The sequence below is a fragment of the Poecilia mexicana genome, unplaced genomic scaffold (genome assembly GCF_051168715.1).
Source record: "Poecilia mexicana isolate PSO_F unplaced genomic scaffold, ASM5116871v1 scaffold_12, whole genome shotgun sequence".
In the NCBI taxonomy this organism is placed as follows: domain Eukaryota; kingdom Metazoa; phylum Chordata; class Actinopteri; order Cyprinodontiformes; family Poeciliidae; genus Poecilia; species Poecilia mexicana.
The window spans coordinates 22505001-22521289 of record NW_028263381.1 but is presented as its reverse complement, the minus strand read 5'-3'; the positions used below and the strand labels follow the sequence as shown (position 1 = coordinate 22521289).

The window sequence follows — 16289 nt, the reverse complement described above, 5'->3', positions numbered from 1 at the left end:
CTGCTCCCCCCGAGTTTCCAGAGTCTGCTCCCCCCGAGTTTCCAGAGTCTGCTCCCCCCGAGTTTCCAGAGTCGGCTCCCCCCGAGACCCCAGCCGGCCTTCCTGCCGGCCCGGCGGATCTGCCTCCACGTCTCGGCTTCCTGCGCCGGAGACGCCGCCCGCCGGATCCGCCTCCACGTCTCGGCTTCCTGCGCCGGAGACGCCGCCCGCCGGATCCGCCTCCACGTCTCGGCTTCCTGCGCCGGCGGAAGAGACCGCCGGACCCGCCTCCACGTCTCTGGTTCCTGCGCCGGCGGAAGAGACCGCCGGACCCGCCTCCACGTCTCTGGTTCCTGCGCCGGCGGAAGAGACCGCCGGACCCGCCTCCACGTCTCTGGTTCCTGCGCCGGCGGAAGAGACCGCCGGACCCGCCTCCGGGACTCCGCTTCCTGCGCCGGCGGAAGAGACCGCCGGACCCGCCTCCACGTCTCTGGTTCCTGCGCCGGCGACGCCCGCCGGACCCGCCTCCGTGACTCCGGTTCCTGCGCCGGCGACCCCCGCCGGATTCGCTCCTCCGCCCACCTGTTGGGTTGTTTTTTCTTTGTTGTTCTGGACACTTGCCCTCCGGCCATCGCCCCTCCGCCCACCCTGCTGGGTTGTTTTTTGTTATTGGACTTTTCTGTTTTTGTGGGCGTCTGGTATCCGCCCTTGAGGGGGGGGTACTGTTAGGTTCCGTGTTTCTGTGTGTTTATTTTTGAGTTTTTCTGTGTTCAGCCCTGTTTCCTGTGAGTCTCTGTCCTGTCCTCCCCGTTGATTGCTCCCCAGGTGTGTCTCATTTCCCGATTACCCCGTGTGTATTTAAACCCACCTGTTGTCTGTGTTCTTTGTCGGGTCCTTGTCTAACTGTGTCTAACGTCTAGTGGGTTTCGTTTCTGCTCTGACATTATATCGTTCTCACCAGTGGAACTGCCAAGTCCTGGTTTGTGCGTGCTCTCGTTTCATGTCCAGTTTGATCAGTTGCTACCGGTATTTGGCTGTGTGCCTGTCTCTCTGCCGTGCTGCCTGTGCTTGGACTGTATTTGAGCATCTTCATCATTAAAATCTTCATCATCATCACTATACCTGGGTCTCAGCGTCTCTCCTCACCGCACCAACCACACCGTTCATGACATTCAGGTTCTGGTTCTGGTCGGGTTCTGGCCTTCATATATTGACCTGAATGACATCAGCTGAACTAAAGGACATTCTGACGTTTCCAGAGACTTTCAGCTCCAAACGGCTCTGAGTTTATTATCATCTGCAGCCCTAAATTTTAGCATAACTTGACAAATAGTAAAGTTTTAATGATGAATCACGAAGTTTCTAATGTTGTCGATAAGATGAGCCTCATACTTCCTTCATTTTAAGTATTTATTCTGCTGTGAAAGCAGAACAACCAGTGAGACAGACCCAGACCAATAACTGATTATAAAATATCTATACATGCTGAACAACAATATAATGTCACTTATTGTTGCCATGTGAAGCTGGACAACATGGACATATTGTTGCCATGTGAAGCTGGACAACATGGACATATTGTTGCCATGTGAAGCTGACGGCTGTAAATGAGCATTTGCTGACATTTATTCTCCAAAGTCATATTTCTCTGTAATCTTTAATCCAACATGCTGTCAGTGAGCTTTACTCAGTCACTTGTTTTTTACTCAGTGCCTGAGTGGGGCAGACAAAATGAGCCACAGCTGGATAATCTGGGGACAATTAAAGGCTCCCCAAAATGTTCCATGTTGTCCCAAGATGACAAAATGTAACCAGTTAGATTAACGACGTCTCATTGGAGATGAGACTGAACTGATGTCTCTGACTTGATGACATTAGTCTGATTTCTCCTCTTCACCAGCCACTGCTTCAGGGAGTTTTGCTGTGTGATGATGGTTGAAGCTGTTGGGCCTTTATTTTGAAAGGTTCCTGTGTGGCTCAGACAGCGATGCTCTAGCATTGCTCTGTCTTTAATGGCTCAGTTAGGATTTGAACACATTTTACACAATGTTGGCACTTTTGACAAAGGTTGATGTAGTTAGTAAATCAAATGCTACTCGTCCTTTTGTTGCTGTAGATCTAGTAAAACTAGATCTTGTCTCCTTCTCTTCACATATTGTTCATCTTGGCAGTCATCAAATAAACAGGTATTTTTGTATTTTTATGTTTGAAATGTTTTTAACATAGATATGTATTTTAAAAAGACAAATGTAATAATTTCCTGCTATCAGGTTCCAGGTGTTTTCTCAGCAAACGTCAGCATGTGAACATAAAGAGTCTCTATTAAATCTAATCTATTAAATATCTCTCATCATGTTGCTTTGAATTAAATCCAGTTTGCTGAGCGTCTGCAGGTGAAGATAAAGACGAGTTATGTTGTGGTCGTTTGGACTAAATCCATAAAGTCTCAAACCAGCCTGGACACAATTTGTCAGATCAGACCAAGACGGAGCCAAAGACGGAAAAACCAGTTTGAGACCGTCTGGATCCCTGGGAAAAAGGGAGGTTCTGGTTCTGGTTCTGTTCTGTTCTGGGGATGACTGTGGGGCTACTGGAGATGATGGTCCAGAGGAACTTTAGATCAAATCAGGAACATTATGGATCACCCTGACCATCCTCTTCATCAGACGGCCTTAGAGAAACAGTGTCTTCAGTCAGAGGCTCCTTGAAATGTGCTGCGACACAGACCACTACAGGAGACTTTTCCTGCCCACAACCATCACCACCTACAATAAGTCTTTGAAGAGCCTTGAATAATATGTGTTACATTTCATTTCCCCTTGGGATCAATATGTTTGAATCTGAATCAAGTGTTAAAGTCGTCATGATTGTAGTTCCTTATTCTCACTTTTATACTTTTTATCTTTGTGTTTATATTCTTGTTCAAACTGAAGTTGCTGCTCTGACAGCTGCATTTCTTTACCATGGTACGATAAGCTATACTTTGATTAAACTATCAGTTTTTATGACACTTTTATGTCCCTGTTTATTTAAAGGGTCCAAAGTAAAGAGTGATCCCTTCTACCCAAATAATGGAGTCCAGGACTTGAATCTTTTTCAAAATCTTTGTTCATCAATTAAAAATCCCACATCAGATCCTTGCAATGTCATTTCTTCCCACTGAACACGTAGTATTTCCTGTCTGTGTCCTCAGTTTCCCAGCATGCCCTGCTGGAGTGGTGGAGGTTAATGAGGGGGCGGAGTCTGTCCTCCTGAGCTGCCGATACTCTGATCATTTGCCTGAAGAGCCTCACTGATGTGGAACCGCAGCGATCTCACTCCTAAATCTGTCCACCTGAGGAGAGAAGACAACGATGAGCTCAAAGGCCAGAACCAGAACTTTACAGGCCGGACCTCCATGAACCCTCTGGACAGCAGAACCTTCAGCCTGACTCTGAGGAAACCTCACCTGTCTGACAGTGGAAACTACACCTGCATCATCTACGACGGGAGAGAAGAACTGGAGCTGGCAGCCGTTCACCTGGAGGTCAAAGGTCAGATTAACACCAGATTCTAAAGCTACATGTTGTGAATGAATCTGTTGCAGTGAGAAAACTGATGATGATGGTTGTTGGTCCTGGTCTCTGTAACCATGGAGACCAGCAGCAGCAGCAGCATCCCAGAGTGAATGAGTGAAACCCATGGATGGATGAATGAGACCAAGGACTCAGAGGGAATCTATCAGCTGCTCTGTTTGCAGTAGAAACTTGATGTTCATGAAATTATTTGACAACAATTGTGGATAATTAGTAGAGTTGGATCAGGTGGTTTTATAACGAGCATTTTATTAGACTATGTAATCATACAAATCTAATAAAACAAAGTCAAACTAAATTAGATTTAGATGCTCAGATTGGAATCAACTGTAGAAAGACTTGAAGGAAATTCTCTCCTCTCTTGTCTCTTCATCAGTTTATGATTTGTTTTGTAAGCTTTGATTAATATCAAGTTGTAGTTTAGTCCTATTTCTACATTTGTGTTGCTTTTTTCTTCTTCCTTTATTATCTACATTTGACATGAATTGCATTTTGATGTAGTTTTGATCTGTAATTGTTTGTGTATTGTCTCGGCTAGGTCTCTTCAAAGGCTGATTTTTCATCTCACTGAGACACAATTGGTTCAATGAAGATGATATAAATAAATATACAGTAAATGTCATGTAAAAACAGCTGCTTGGTTTTATATCTTTAAATGAAAATCTTTTCTCTACTTGTGAAATTGACACAAATCCTTCTTTAAAAATGTCTGCCTGCTGATTGTGGACGCAGTAAACAGAGAAGACATGGCATCTCATTAACAGTCATCAGATATTTGCCTCTAATTTTCCAGCACAACACAGAAACTCAATGATATTAAATGTTGTAATAATTTCATGTCAGTTTCCTCCCCACTGGTTACATTTGATGTTTCCTCAGATGATCAGGAGGAGGTGGCGATGAATGAAGGAGCAGAGTCTGTTATCCTGCCCTGCAGAACGTCTGCTGACCTTCCTGAGGACACTTCAGTGGACTGGACCCGTCCAGAACCAGAACTCATGATGGTTCATGTGTTTTCAAACAGCAGCAGATCTGACAATAAGCAGGACAGCCTTTATGGCGGCGCACAGAGATGAATAAAGAGCTGCTGAGGACCGGAGACGCCAGTCTGACCCTGAGGGATCCCACTGACAGAGACAGTGGAAGCAACATCTGCACCATCTACAGGGGCCAGGACATCCTGAGACACACAGTGGTTCTGACACAGGTCAAAGGTCACAGAGACACAGCTGGAACAGAATCAGTTACAAATTCAATGACTTTATGTCATGTTTTGCTGATTCTATGTTGCATGACTTTGTGTTTAATGATGTGAAGCTCTTTGAAATATCTTGCTGCTGAAATGACAAATAACATTTGATTGATTTGATCTACTGATGAAGGTCAAAGGTCAGAGGAAGGTCAAACCTCATTTGATTTCCACAGGAAGCTTTCCATCCTGGGCCACAGCTCTCCTGGTTCTGCTGGTTCTGGTTCTGATCGTCTCTGCAGGCCTTTTATTTCATCTTCCACATTATTTCATGTCAGGTGAGTCTCTAAACTTTTCTGCCTCTAAATGCAGATGGATAAAATGTGTCCTGTTATCAGAGGGTGGTAACTTTTCATCCTGTCAGATTAAGTCTGGTGTCATTGTAAAAATTCATGTTTATGACTCTACATTCAAAATAACATGTTTGTATTTTGTTGAAAAGCAAAGATCTGCATATTTTTCTCCTGGCATGGATTCACAATCTCAGACTCCTTCTGCAGGTCGTTTGATTCACCAACCAAACATTAAAACTCACCAAAAAATAAACGTCTCACATTTCTAGTCATCAAGAAAATTGTCACGTCTTCAGAAAAGCTGAAAAACTCCAAACTTTACCTGATAGCAATTCCTCATTAGATATAAAGAAGATCTGAGTTTTTGATGGAGATTCACTTCAATATGATTCTTTTATTAAATCATTTGAAAACAGCATTAAAAGCAGAAACAAAAACCAGGAGATGCTCTGGATTGTATTGCAAGATATTCCACCAAAGTCTGGATAAAAATCCCAAGTCAGAATTAAAATCCTGAGTCTAGTTGAGTAGAAGTCATAAAATGTTACATTTTAGTTTGAATCAAGTCATTTGGTCAAATACGCAAATTATTAAAAGACATTTTTAGATGAAAATATATTTTAAAAGTTGTTGTTTGCTGGAGCAAATATCCAAACCCCTCTAACCTCCTGTGGCCTGGAGGGGGCGCACTGACCCTCTGTGGCTTTTACAAGGTTTTTATGTGTGTGGTTCTGGGAACTGACGGTCTGGCAGGACAAATCCCTGCTTCCCCATGTAACGATCCTCCTTAGCGTTATGCTAAGACCACAGGAGGGCTAACAGGGAGAAACCTCCAGTAGAAGCAGAAAATGAACCAGAAAAAGTTCCAGTGTGAGCTAAACTGTCAACGGTTGTTGAGAAAGTAAATTTGTAGAAACTTGTGAGGCCTGAGCAGGTGAAAAACATGTGTGGCAGATTGCAGGGTGAGCCTCCACATGGATCGGTAACATCTACCGTATTTAGGAAGATCTGCCAGCCTAGTTTTGGAATAATGACGTCTGAATAGCACTTTAAACTGAACCGAGCTCAGGCGGCACATGGAGAAGTTTGAATGGCTGTCAGGGCTGATTCCCACCAACGTTCATCAAAAACCAGCCCCAGTTCAGGCTCCCAGGCTCTCCTGGTGTTTGGAGCTAAAAAGACATCATATGATTGGACTGAGTTATAAATCCTTGAAATCAGAGCCTTTAGTGGCAGCGGGGGGTTCAGCTGTATAAGTTCAGCCCATGGCTGCTCAGGTGGCAGGTGAGGGAAATGGGAAAATAAGGATTTTTCACAGGCATTTTATTCTACAACAGTCGTATTTAAAGCGAGTGCCGTCGCTTTAAATACGACTTTCTGCTTGTTGTTTCCTCAGAGTAGCAGGTTTGGCTGGAATATGGAGTAAAGTGGGTCCTGCTGCCCTGCAGAACCACAACCCGACTGCCTCACCAGGCTAAGGTGGAGTGGACAGATGGAGACAACAGGAAGGTCCATGTGTATCAGAACGGTTGGGACCAACCTGGAGAACAGGACCGGCTCTACAGAACCAGAACCAAGATGGAGGACAAGCTTCAACATGGAGACCTCAGTCTGACCCTGAACCACCCCACACCTGAAGATGGAAAGATTTACACCTGCAGCATCTGCAGCAGAGAGGAAACCATCCTGATGAAGAAACGGGTTCATCTACAGGTCAGAGGTCAGTGGTTGGACTCTGCTGCAGGGTTCTGGTTCTGTCCCAGTTTGATCAAACACTTTGGAGGAAGAGTTGATCTAGAACCTGTGAGTCAGGAACAGGATTAGTTCTCCCTGTTCCTGCCGGGTCAGTTGGACCCAGTGTTTGCTTGATCTGTGAAGAACTGACCCTGATCTGGGTTCTGCTGGTACTGAAGGAGTCCTGGTGACCCTCGCCTCCCTGTCTCTGTCTTCTCTTCTTTCTGCAGGGAAGCAGCTCAGATCTGGCGACCTCTGACCTTCTGGACCAGATCAGCTCTGAGGTCAGAGAAGCTAAAGCTAATTTCATTTATGTAGCACATTTTCAGCAACAAGGCAAAGCAAAGAGCTTCATAGGAATGAAACAGGAAATACAGACAAAATAATAAACCAAGGTAAAGAGCAGAAGGAGAGAAATCTAATCATGTTGATCCAAAGGAAATAAACTAAATACTCCTCTTAAGGGTCACCAGGGTGGAAGAATCTCAGGTTAAAGGTCGTTGCTAAGGTGGTTTTTCTGGACTCCCAGTTTGATCTAGTCTCTGTTTTGGGTTGCTAGGTAAGTATAAGTAAGTGTTGCTCTAAACTTGTAAAAGTAATTAGTACTTTTACAGGTTTCTAAGTAATAATAAAAACTAAATGTTCTGGTTCTGGAGGAATTTTTCTGGATTCTCAGTTTGTTCTGATTCCTTTTCTGGGTTGCAATAATAGGAGTCTTGCTGCATAATAATCTTAAAAGTAATAAATAAAATTGGTCTAAATTGTGAGAACTCTACAATTAGTAAAAAACAGAAAGACTAATAAATGAGAGTCTCTGGATTCCAGGTTTGTTCTGATTCCTTTTCTGGGTTAACAGTGAGAACTGCACAGTTTCTACAAAGTAATAATGTAAAAACTCTCTGATGAAGGTGGAAATATCAGGAGAGAGTCCTCTAGAGTTCAGCCATCAGATTCCAGGGTGACTTGGGAAGGGAGAGGAGACGGGAACGAGCCGTTTGTTTACATCTGGTCTCCAGGAGAGTCCAGATATCCAGAAGGCCACACAGATTCAGAAGAACAAATTCTCTTTAGATCTGGCAGACTTAACATTTCTGTCTGTCCTCGAGTCTTTAACCGTTATATCTCTTCTAGTTCATCCAGATTAATGTGGCCGTTCCACTGAACCAAAGCCAGCAGCTTCTCCAAGATCTATTCCATCCTGCTAGTGAGTTTTGGATCCTCAGCTGGGCTGCCAGTCTCAGCAAGACTCACATCCAACTTGGGTCCCACAAAATACAGTAGTCTGTCTGTGTGTTTTAACTAGGCCAAATCTGTCACAAATGTGTTGCTAAGCCAGAAATGCACAAGCTGCAAACAGCAGAAATCCTGTTATCATGAATAAATCCAGGTGAAACCATCCCATCATGTGTGTTCCTGCAGGACAAGAGGGTTCCCATTTGCTCCGTCTCCTGGAGAAAATTTGATCACTTGGATTGAGAGAGCAGTTAACCAGATGTATAATTGATAGATTTGGAGGATGTGCAAAAAAAGGCTCCAAAAAAGCAAGAAAGATCAAGCAGGGTGGAATGGGTAGGGAGAGGAGCAGAGGAAAAAGCGTCAGCCTTCACCGAGTGCTAGAGAGAAAAGTAGTGAGCAGAACTTCTGCTGCCTCTCCAGAAATGTTGGAGAAGAAGAACTGGTCGCTCATGTCCTGTTGGTAGGAAAAGATCAGCATCAGATGCTCCTCCCTGTAATCTGGCTCTGAAGAATCTGTGTGAGTCTTTGTTACAGCAGAGAAACCAAAATGCTTCAGAGGGTCTCTGCTCTCTGCACTCTGAGAAACTCAAACTCTTCTGTCTGGACCATCAGCAGCCAGTGTGTCTCGTCTGCAGAGATTCAGATTTACACACCGAGCACAGATTCAGAGCCATCGATGAAGCTGCTCAGCAACACAGGAAGAAAGTTCAGGAAACTCTGGAGCCTTTAAAGGAGAAGCTGGAGCTCAGGAAGAAAGTTCAGGAGGAGTTTGATCAGACAGCAGAACACCTGGAGGTCCAGGCCCGACACACAGAGAGGCAGATTAGGGAGCAGTTTAAGCAGCTTCATCAGTTTCTAGCAGAGGAAGAGGAGGCCAGGCTGGCTGCACTGAGGGAGGAAGAGGAGCAGAAGAGAGGGATGATGAAGGAGAAGATGGAGGCTCTGAGCAGAGAGATAGCAGCTCTTTCAGACACAGTCAGAGCCACAGAGGAGGAGCTGAGAGCTGCAGACGTCTCATTCCTGCACAACTACAAGGCTGCAGTGGAAAGAGTCCAGCGCTGCCCCCTGCTGGAGGATCCACAGCTGCCCTCAGGAGCTCTGATAGACCAGGCCAAACATCTGGGCAACCTGGCCTTCAACATCTGGAGCAACATGGAGACCATGGTGACCTACACTCCTCTGGTTCTGGACCCAAACACGGCTGGGTCAAAGGTCATCCTGTATGAAGATCTGACTTGTTTGACTAGAGGAGAGAAACAGCAGCTTCCTGATAATCCAGAGAGGTTTGATTGGTCCCGTTCTGTTCTGAGTTCTGAGGGTTTTAACTCAGGGAACCACAGCTGGGATGTTGATGTTGGAGGCAGTAAATACTGGATACTTGGTGTGTTAGAAGAATCTGTAGAGAGGAAGGGAAGCATAAAGTCTGGATTGTTGGGTATTAGGTTCTCTTTTGTTAGATACTCAGCATTTTCTCCATCAGCTCCTTTCACTCGTCTCTCAGTCCAGAAGAATCTCCAGAGGATCAGAGTGAATCTGGACTGGGACAGAGGAAAACTGTCCTTCTCTGACCTGGATACTAACACACACACACACACACACACACACACCTTAACACACACCTTCACTAAGAAGATGTTTCCATTCTTCTCCACTATTGATGCATTAAAGATCCAACCGATGAAGATCTCAGTGATCAAACAGCAGCTCTGATGATCTCAGCATGAAGAACAAATTAATCCTTATTGATCAGATGATTTATTGGTTTTATGATTGATAGTTTGCTGGTTTGGCGAATTTGTTATTTTGAAACTCAGTATTTTTATTTAGGAAACTGGAGACGATCTGATCGTCTCTGGACTTTTTCTTTTGTGTTTTTCCATCATAATATTTTCAAGTGTTTTTATTATTTACAACAAATTGATGAAAATAAGTTTCTAGCTACATGATTGAAAGTTTGTTCTTTTAATTTCACTTATAAAGGATCATAAAATGAAAACTATCACAACATTTATACCAAAGTAACGTCTTTACTTTTGGTTGAAGAGTTTTTATTTATATAAATGTTGAGTAAAAGAGACATTTCCAAACAAGAAGATTTTTTTTATCATTTTGGAAGAATTTCATGCAAAAAACTGATCAGCTGCTTCATGGGAACAAATGTCTGTTGTTCATGTCTCCTGTTGATCTGAAACAGCAAAATAAAGCCAATAAAACAGACAGTTACCAGGTTTCTATTCATTAATGCTTCAGATTAAAGTAAATGATGCTTTAATGTCTCCTCTCACTGACGACTTGATTTCATTGGTCAGATGGAGGAACGTCGCCCTGAGACCTTTAAAGTCATTTCATCTCCTACAGCTAGAAAAACAGGATGAAGGATTAAATGAAGGCCAGTTCAGGTAAAAACTCAGGTGGATTTTGTCAACATGAACCTGTAAATATTAAAGAGCAGCAGATTCATCGTCCACAGAAGCCGATTATGAAGCAGAAACTCAGGTTGGCCTGAAATCCCTTCATCTGTGTGTTAAATGGTGTCGGCTGGCAAACGGCAACAATCAGCTTAAGAAAGTATTTCAGTGAAATTAGAGCCAAAATGCAACATTTAAAGATAAAGAAGGATTTTAGTTGTTGGTTTTATGGTTGACTTTTAGTTTCCTGCTCTGTGACTCAGAGCAAAGAGACGGGCAGGAAATGAAGGTTAAAACGTTTAAACAGGTTTTTCTGCTTTGGCCGATCCTCTTAGATTAGCACACTGTAAAAAATGACAGTCAAGTTCACACAACAACTCAGTAAAATCACAACAGAGAAACACTCTAAACTGTCAGAGAAAATTATTTTACAGCAACAATTTGTGAGTGGAATCAACTTTATTTATTAAACTACAAAATAACTGAAAAATATTGTAATAGTCAATAAAAAATCTGTCAATTTGACATTAAAATTCTGAATAAACTGGTTTTTGATTACTGTTTTTCAAAACATAAAGTTCACTTTAAAACTTTATGTTGTCTTTGTTATAAACAGTTTAAATGTTCATTAATGTAATTCAGCAGTGATGTTGGTCTCTGTAAAATCATTGACATATTTTTCTAGTAGAGTTAATTATTTAACATCTGTCATTTCAGCTGTTTTCCTGTAAAAACACTTTATTCTTTTGGTTTTACAGTGCAGCAGAGGTTTCCTTCTCCTGGCTGAATGACTTCCTGATCCGTGTCTCCATGTTTTTAGCTGCGTTTCCATCTCTGCGAGTTTTAACGATGTTTCTCTCGGTTTTCTCTCGGCTCGTTTCCTCTGGTTCTCTAACAGGAGAAACTTTTTCCTGCTGAGCTCCGGATCTCAAAGTTCAGAACTTCTTCTTCCGTCTGGATGCCTTATTGTTGCTCAGGCGAGTGTTTGGATGATAATACTAAACTGAGGCGTTGCCATGGAAACCAGGAAGCTGGCGGAGGAGAGTGCAGCAGCGGCGCTCCGATCTTTATCTGCAGAACCAGGATGATTGTCTGCATGGATTTAAGTTCTGAGGAGGAAAAATGGCCGACCTGAGAGAGAAAAAGACATAATTCATGTGGGGAAAATAAAATGTTGTGTTTTATTTAGCCTTGTTGCCATTGTTGTGTCATTTGAAGCATTTCTGTCGTGTCCTCAGCCTCCATCACCTTGTTGGAGTCGACATTCAGATCAACCCTCCAAAATAAGAGCCCAGACCAGAAGCTTCTGTCGACTCTTTACTGAAGCCAGTTGGAGTCAAACTGAGAACATAAAACTTTCAGGAATGAAACACAGTAACAAACAATACAGAACTTCAATTACAATAAAGTTTCTACAGAGAAAATATTTAGCTTCATGCTGCAAAAGCTCTTATAAAAAGTATTGCTTTGTTTTTACATATGGCTGAATTATTCCTAGTCAACAAAATATCCATAGCAACATTGAATACAAACCAACAGCTTTCATGCTTCTTGTTATTTCTATGAAGACATACAGTCGAGTCCATCAAGGTCCATAATGTCCACATTATGAGTTCACAGTACAAACATGGAGGCCAACAGAACCAAACAGCAGCTGGAAGAAAACGACACAAAACAACAGAGACAACAAACATGTAGATTTTAGCAGGCAGCTGGAGTTACAATAGAAATGAATAAAATAGGAATAAATAAATGAAACAGAACATTAAAGTGTGAAACTTCAGGAAAGAGATTTTTGACTTCACCAAACATAAAGACTTATAAAACAAATTCAAGTCATTCTTTAAACTGTCTGACATCAGGAATGGTTTTAAAAAGCAACATTTGTGTGTCTGATGTTTGGATAATCATTTTCTGGTTTGGTGAATTTTTAATTTTTAAAGTTTTAATCAGGAAACTGGAGATGATCTGATCATATGGGGACTTTTTCACATCTTTCTGTGTTTTCTACTGAAATGTTTTGAACATTGTGTTTATTATTTACAACAACTTGATGTGAATAAATTACTAGCAGATGATTGAAAGCAAAATGGAAACTTAATAAATTAGTAGCTATAAGAGTTTATTTTGGTTTTCAAGACTTTGGAAACCAAACCACCAAAACCTTCAGTGAGTTTGTGAACTTTTGCTGTTTCTGTTTTATTTATGAAGGACTAGAAAATTAAAATAACTTCATCATCACAACATGCGTCCAGATAAATCCAGGTGAAACCATCCCATCATGTGTTCCTGCAGGACCAGATGGTTCCCATTTGCTCCGTCTCCTGGAGAAAATTTGATCCCTTGGATTGAGAGACCAGTTAACCAGATCTATAGTTTGTAGATCTGGAGGATGTGCAAAAAAGGCTCCAAAATAACAACAGAACAAGATGAAGCAGATGGATGTGAAGGGAGAGGAGCAGAGGAAGAAGCGTCCGCCTTCACCGAGTGCTAGAGAGAAAAGTAGTGAGCAGAACTTCTGCTGCCTCTCCAACCTGAAACCATCAGTTTAATATGGCTTAGTGCAGAGGGGCCCAAACTGTGGGGCGCGGCCCCTAGGGGGGACGCCATGCCATTGCAGGGGAGGCAGGAAGCAGAATGAATGAATGAACTAAAAGAAACAACGATGAACACTGTTGGGTTTTTACCTCAGAATGACCAACTTTCTGTTCTTCCTGCATCAGTTTGATACAGTAGGAGCTTCTGCACTTCCATATCTGTGTCCTCTATATTATAACCCTCTGGTCTGGTATGTGATGTTGGTGTTGGTTTAAAGGGCCGTCGCACTAAACCACACAGCTGCTACTGGATATGTTACCTCATTCCTGCTCATCGGTCCTCATATCAGGTTTTGCACAACTACTGTGTTTCTGTCATGTTGTCATTACTTTCACTTCATACTAGGGTTTAAAACTATTGTTAACCGTAAAGCTACTTTTCTTTATTGTAAGGAGCAAAAGGCAAATTGTTTTTTTCTGCAGAAGCTCCTTCATCAAGTGAGGAGGCTAAATTCTGGAAACTTCAATGGGTGATAACATTTATTTTAGTCGTGGTCCGTCGCATTCAGCTGGTTATGATCATGTTTTACAGATTCCCAGGTTCTTTGTTGGAGCAAATCAGTGACTCAAATGGCCACTGGGTAACTGTAACAGTGGAAATTAAGGAAATAAGATCATTTTGGTGTGTATATGGATACAATAATAAAGCGATAAATAGTATATTTTTTGCTGAGTGATGATAAAACATTGGAAATTAAAATATTCCACTGATCAGGTTATTTTAGGAGGAGATTTCAATGTAACTCCAGATGGATCAATCGATCGTCTCCCCTCTAGGGGGCAGCACCACATTTACAATGATGTTTTGTAAACTTAATCTCTAATATAAATTTGACAGACTGCTGGAGAATTAGAAACCCTAAAACCAGACAATACTCCTGGTTCAATCCTTCTGGAAATGGCCAGAGCTCTAAGCCAGATTATTGGTTAATCCCTCATAATCTGGTAAATAATATTCAAGCTGTGAAATCTCAGTGGCTCCTCTAACAGATCATTGTTCAGGTACCTTGTTTCTCTCTCTAAATGAATCTAAACCAGCTTCAAACTGGAAGTTTAATAGTAATCTGCTGAGTAATGAAACCTTTTGTTCAGAAATCCTGAACCTCATTCAGGATATTTCAGTGATCAGATCTGGACCATCTGGACCCGTCAGAGAGCTGCTGATGTCATCAAGCTTCTCCTCAGGCTGATGGACTCTGGTTCTGTTCTGCAGAGCCGTGTTGGATGGAGGCTCAGTGGACCAGGTGGGTTCAGGTTGAGGGTAGATCCCCTCTGAGCTGCAGGTGATCCTGTTTCCATCCTGATGGATCCTGATGTCAGAGACTGGAGCTGAAACAACATGAGAAAATAAAAAAGAAGAATTTCTCAGGAGAAATAGAACCACAATAAAAACTCTCAAAACAAGATTTGAATGTTTTCAATGAAGATGTTCCACCTTCTGCTGCCAGGTGACCAACACATCTCTAGGAGACGCCAGCTGTAAACGCATCACACCTGTAACTCATCATCATCAACCTTCATCCTCTCAGCAGCAGATCGCCGTTTCCTCTGGATCTGATCCTCAGACAGAGACGCTCTGGATCTGCAGCTCTCAGAGCAGCTGGAGCCACGATGGTCAAACCGGACAATCAGAGATGATCCAGTTTCCATATCAGGGCCACATTCTGGTTCTGGACCAGCCCTGGTAAAATGCAGCCCTGGTTCAGAACCTGCTGCTTTCAGAATCTGCAATAAGATCAAATCAGGTGAAAGTTGAGCTGAATGGTGTGGAGGAGGAAACCCAGATCCTCTGAAGGATCAGAGGAAAACCTGCCTGGAAACAAGATCTCAGCAAATAATCTCCATGATCCAGATGATGTTCACTGGACCAGAAGTTCTGGTTCTGATGGGAAACAGGAAGGCTTTGTGGAGCAAAGTGGCCTTTTGAGTTTTTTTCATGGTTTTACTATTTTGGATTTATTCAGTTTGGCTGTGACATGTTGACATGATTTAATTTGCTGTGTCGTCTGTATTGTGGATTTATTTTGGGTTGCTGAGTCGCTGTGTGCTGATCTATTTTGCATATATCTATGTTTGCATCTATCATTAAACTTCTAGTTTATTTATAGTTGGTTTAAAAATAGCAAGTAGATTTATTCTATTGGCTTTTCAACAATTAATGAAAAAGATTTCTTGACATTAGTTGGAATAAATAATTCCATGTTTTCCTCCGTCTCTTCCAGCTGCTTCCATGCTCGTATCTACACATGCGCAGCCATAGTGCACATGTGCACAAAGCTAAAAATGAGCCAACAACAGGAACCAGAACCTGTTGCTAGGAGCCTTTTTGTTGTTCCAGCCCATAACGACGGCCTGATGATGGACCAGCTCTGCTTCTTAGTCTGAATTCATGGAGTTCATGAATTCAACTCATTGAGCCTCAAACACTGAGAAGCTGAACTGAGAAAGGATAATTCTCCACAGTCTGGAGGCTCTGCTGAGACGTATGGAGGTCAGAGAGAAACTGAGCAGAGCTCAGCAGACCCAACTCTGGGTTGACCCACAGAAACAAAACGTCAATAGAAACTTTAACTGAGTGATTGAACCACATGAAGAGGCTGGTGTCTGAATTATTAGGCTCCTGAATTCAAGGCTGCAGCTTCGTTTCATGGTGAAATACAGGATTTAATGGAAATCAGAGGAAAAAAGGGGAAAGTGCGTCTCTGGACTTTCAGTCCTCACCGACTAAACCTGACAAGGTGTCGGTTCAGAGCGAGGAGTGGGGCCCTCTGAAGAGTCTCTGGTTTATGGGTCACTGGGACGTCTGAGGAATAAATGGAAACTAAACATGTTCTGGAAGATGCTGACCTCACTGGTTTAATTCCCGGTCTGTGTGTGAGCCGGGCCTCTGCTGGACCAGAGGATCCATGTGGAGCTGCTGGTCTGAGACGTTTGACTGATTTGGGCTTTTTGTTTGTTTGTCTTGTTGTTTTGGTGGATGGAGAACAGAAAATATGATGAACAGCCATGAAATGATCTGTGGATGTTAAACTGATGAATTTATGCTGTTGGTCACATAGAAACACAATGTTCTTTGTTTTATAGACCAAAGGATCTTTTCCCCCTGGAGTTCAGCTTGATAACCTTTAGATTGATTTGCATAATGAAGTAACTATTGAAGGGGCTTTGGGGGGGGGGGGGGCATTAGGAAGCAGGAAACCAAATGGCAGTAAAGTGGA

The 16289-nt window shown here is 42.6% G+C and overlaps 2 protein-coding genes and 2 long non-coding RNA genes across 6 annotated transcripts in view; 2 read left to right on the top strand and 2 right to left on the bottom strand.

The window, feature by feature from the left end:
* Positions 1–16289, bottom strand: part of LOC148156088 (NLR family CARD domain-containing protein 3-like) — a 434099-nt gene that overhangs the window by 132700 nt on the left and 285110 nt on the right. The window lies entirely within an intron of this gene.
* Positions 1–16289, top strand: part of LOC148156098 (uncharacterized) — a 369453-nt gene that overhangs the window by 156033 nt on the left and 197131 nt on the right. Inside the window, exons 6-8 of the long non-coding RNA XR_015764735.1 lie at positions 4980–5081; positions 6493–6816; positions 7061–7114. This is a non-coding gene — a long non-coding RNA (uncharacterized LOC148156098). The remainder of the gene's footprint in view (positions 1–4979; positions 5082–6492; positions 6817–7060; positions 7115–16289) is intronic.
* LOC106912745 (nuclear factor 7, ovary-like) lies at positions 8888–10287 on the top strand. The gene has a single exon (XM_088010628.1). The coding sequence runs from the start codon at positions 8985–8987 to the stop codon at positions 9774–9776; it is 792 nt and encodes a 263-aa protein (XP_087866754.1). The 5' UTR covers positions 8888–8984; the 3' UTR covers positions 9777–10287.
* On the bottom strand, positions 10915–14453 carry LOC106913093 (uncharacterized). Of its 2 annotated transcripts, XR_015764743.1 has the most exons (4): positions 14153–14453; positions 12008–12128; positions 11723–11815; positions 10915–11605 (listed from the first exon to the last, which is right to left on the bottom strand). It is a non-coding gene; the product is annotated as an uncharacterized LOC106913093 (long non-coding RNA). The 2 variants fall into 2 exon arrangements; XR_001417120.2 differs by lacking the exon at positions 14153–14453 and having other exon boundaries at positions 12008–13855.

Coding starts and splice junctions, on each gene's coding strand:
- LOC106912745 (XM_088010628.1), top strand. CDS start 8,985: ATGATGAAGGAGAAGATGGAGGCTCTGAGCAGAGAGATAGCAGCTCTT.